This window comes from Otolemur garnettii, unplaced genomic scaffold, assembly GCF_000181295.1.
Source record: "Otolemur garnettii isolate 467f Iridium unplaced genomic scaffold, OtoGar3 scaffold00116, whole genome shotgun sequence".
NCBI lineage: Eukaryota > Metazoa > Chordata > Mammalia > Primates > Galagidae > Otolemur > Otolemur garnettii.
Window position 1 is genome coordinate 3418124 of NW_003852511.1, and position 3970 is coordinate 3422093.

General features: G+C 43.9%; 1 protein-coding gene across 1 annotated transcript in view; it reads left to right on the forward strand.

Annotated features, from left to right (window-relative positions):
• The window catches only part of LOC100953179 (cytochrome c oxidase assembly factor 6 homolog), a 5620-nt gene extending 1661 nt beyond the window's left edge, over positions 1 to 3959 (forward strand). Inside the window, exon 2 of the mRNA XM_012809904.2 lies at positions 3664 to 3959. Coding sequence (XP_012665358.1) covers positions 3664 to 3759 — 96 coding nt within the window. The 3' untranslated portion in view covers positions 3760 to 3959. The remainder of the gene's footprint in view (positions 1 to 3663) is intronic.
• The last annotated feature ends 11 nt before the right edge of the window (positions 3960 to 3970 follow it).

Consider the following 3970-nt stretch of genomic DNA (forward strand, 5'->3'; position numbering starts at 1 on the left):
GGTACCGTCACATTGGGGTTCGGGCTTCAACATAAGAATTTGGGGGGGCATAAACATTCAGCCCGTCACTGTGCCCAAATCTGCATCTCTAATTGGCCCTTTCTCCGTCTCCAGAACTACCTGTCAAGCTTCCTAGTTGGAGATTCACAAGAATCCACTTTGACCGCTGCATATACAAGACAAAACTCTTCCCCATCCTGTACCCAACAGACCTCTCCTTCATGGTCCTCGTCTCCATGAAACACACCAGCATCAACATAGGACTGAGGCCTGTGAATTACTGAGGGAGAATTTCAGGAGGGGAGTGAGATAAGGGAGACCTATGGGCTCAGTGGCCTTCTGCCTTCAGTCTGATCTATCTAGAAGCTCTATGGGGCATACATTGCACCATAATTCATGGCTTTTGTGCCCATCAGTCATTTTCTTTGGCTCAAGACAGGTGTCTAGAGAAGGGGGCAGCCAGCCAGTATTAGCAGCCACCACCCAGGGCAGCTGAGGAATGGGTACACTGGTCTGCAGAGGGAATGAGGACAGAACCCCAGTAGTGGCCGTTACTCCTGCTCCTCTAATTGCAGGCAGCATGTGGCCATCACGACCCCCTCACATAAAACTCCTAGAACTACACAGCTGAGTGCAAGGTCTTCAGCCAGTCTCGCTGCCAAGGGGCAAAGGAGAGGAATGAGGGTGTTCCCCATCAGTTAAAGCACTCGTCTCGTCCAGGGAGGGAGTATTACAGCTACTAGCTCTAGAATAGAGACTAAGTGTTCCTCTCCTAAAAAAAAAAAAAAAAAAGTAACACATTCACCTGTTCTATAAAAAGAATATTTTTTAGGGCAGTGCCTGTAGCTCAAAGTAGGGCACTGGCCCCATATACTGGAGGTGGCAGGTTCAAGACCGGCCCCGCCAAAAACTACAAAAAATGAAAAAGAATAGTTTTTAAAGAAAAGTCCAAGAACACTTGCCCTGCCCATTTTAATGAAATATTGGCATAGAAAAAGTCTCCCAAATATAGATGAATGCCCTGTCCTCACCTCAGTCCATATCTTTCCCCAGTCATTCCACAGGTATTTATTGAGCACCTACTATGTGCTATAGAAGTACACAGTGAGTGGGCAGCGGCTGTGGCTCAGTGAGTAGGGCATGGGCCCCATATACTGAGAGGGTGGCGGGTTTGAACCCAGCCCTGGCCAAACTGCAACAAAAAAATAGCCAGGCGTTGTAGCTAGCGCCTGTAGTCCCAGCTGCTCAAGAGGCTGAGGGAAGAGAATCGCCTAAGCCCACGAGCTGGAGGTTGCTGTGAGCTGTGATGCCACAGCACTCTACTGAGGGTGACAAAGTGAGACTGCCTCTAAAAAAAATAATAATAAAATATACAGTAAGAAAAAGTGGACAACTTGCTCAGTGGTCAGCCCTCAGTCAAAGGCAATGACTGATGGGCCCCAAAGCCATGAATTATGGTGCAGTTTATGCCCCAGAGCTTCCAGACAGATCAGACAGAATCTAGAAAGCCTCTGAACTTCCCTCCTGAAATACTCATTCGGTAATTCACAGTCCCCAGTCCTACATCCTCCTAGGGGGAAAGGGGCTTTGTTTTCATTACCTTTAATCCTTAATCTTGAGAGGTACTGTTGAATCCTATTTTACACAGTAGGAACTATGGCTCAGAAAGGTGAGATAATTAGTCCTAGACTAGCCAACCAGTAAAATACGAATAGTAGAGCAGGGATTTGAATATGTATGTTTCTGTGATTCCAAAGGTTGGGTCTTTTACCTAACTGAAGTCATGGCCAAAGAATAAAGATAAAAATTGAACTACCAAACAGAGATTTACAATTATTAGTTTAGTTCTATCCTAAAACACCAAAAAATAAATTTATTACATAATAAATATGCCATACAGCTAACATTCTCACGGTCACCCATACGAGTCAGTCTTCTCTAGTCCTCGCGTCCTGTTCTAGGCCCTCACCAGGATGGCTTGTGTAATGGTCCTATTTAAAGTCTCTTACTGGTTCGTAATTTAGGAGCAGGGGTTATTAGGTCTGTCATTTTAGTGTCATTCAACAGAATCTTCCACACAGCAACCAAATATCTGAGATACTTGATTCTAATTTCAAGTTCTGATACTTTTTCCTATAAACCTGTGAAATGCCCCATAAATTCTAGTATTTTGTCATTCATGCCACAATTGGGTCTTCCTGAATGGTTTAGAGGCCTGGCTTACACGTGTACAGTGCTTCTCAGCAAAGCCTTCTTGAATCCTTAGCCGTTCAGAGAGAGCACCACGTGTTGGGGGTTTTAGACTGTTAGTTGACGGAGCAGTGAAGGCTCAGGAGGAGAACTTTCTGGTAGAGAGTGTGGTACATGCCAAGGCCGGGAAGCAAACTAATAGAAAAGAAGCACATTCAGGGAGTGCTTGTAGGACGAGCATTACAGGGATTGTGGGTCAGTTCAGAGGGGATGGACAGATGGGCAGGGAATAAGCCGTGAATGCCTTGCTTGTCTTACTGGGGACCTTGGGTATTGACTTCACAGGCAACAGGGGTATCTTGAGAGATCTTCAAATAAGTAGTGACCTGCTCAGATTTGGGTTAAGACTGTGCTGGCAAGAGAGTGAGAGATGGATTAAGGACAGGTGAGCCTAGACGTAGAGAAAACACTTGAAGAGCTATTAGGACAAGCTTAGTGAGGCATGGTGAGAGTCTGTGCTGTGGCGCTGAAGAGGGAGGAGGTCCAGGTGTCTGCTAGGTATTATTATCGGGGTAGGGCTTATATCTAACAATGCATAGAAATCCTGCTAGGGCTGATTTTGGAGGTAGGTCTTATTTTCGGGGAAACACGGTATGTCCTTTGACAGACTGTTTGCAGCTGGCTTTATTTATGTCCATTATCCCAGCTTGATGGGAGCAGGGCAGATGTTTACATTCTCAGTCTAGGCTAATTTCTCCCTATAGGTCCTGTTAAAATACTTAAAAATTAGGTCCTAAAAAAGGCATTTAACAAAAGAACTAGTGTTTTCTAGTCTGACAATGAAAATAAATTTAAGAAGAACTGTCCAGGCTGGCGCCCGTCAGTCAGTGGGTAGGGCGCCGGCCACATATGCTGGGGCTGGTGGGTTGGAACCCGGCCCGGGCCTGCTAAAAACAGTGACAATTATAACAAAAAAATAGCCAGGCATTGTGGTGGGTGCTTATAGTCCCAGCTACTTGGGAGGCTGAGGCAAGAGAATCACTTAAGCCCAAGAGTTAGAGGTTGCTGTGAGTTGTGATGCCATGGCACTCTACCACGGGCAACATAGTAAGACTGTCTCAAAAAAGAAAAACTGTCCCATTTCTTTAAATCTGAAGTCTCCTGACCTGGGAGCCCTGTGGACTGATCTCAGAGGCAAGCCTCACCTGTGTGCCCACAGGCCCATTTCTTAAGAAGCTTCCTGTATTATTCAAATTCTTAACAGGATCTCTAACCCCAAAAGGGTTATTGGCACTCACTGGTCCACCTCTCCTCAGTGACTTCTTCATCAAAAGCCTTGATTGAAAACGATTCCATGATACAAGTCACTTAAACCACTCATATAATTTATATTATAAATTTGTTACCTTTAAATTTGTGCTTTTGCATAAGCCATATAACTTGATATTTCAAATCGTTTTTTTTTCTTGATAGATAAAATATTTTGATAAAAGAAGAGACTACTTAAAATTCAAAGAAGAATTTGAAGCAGGAAAATTCCAGCATTCAAAAACAACTGCAAAATCCTAGGCTGTTCCTGAACTTTTCAAAATGGTTAAAACTACTTTTTGGACATTGACACGGCTGCATGGTCAGCAGAGCCGTGAATCATGGTAAACATCAGTGCTTGTTTCCTGTATACAACACTGAATAAGAAAAGTGATCAAGGAACATAAGATTCATGAAGAATTGAAATAAAATGGCATTAAATATGCTTTAAGAAATCTATATTTTAAGAAAA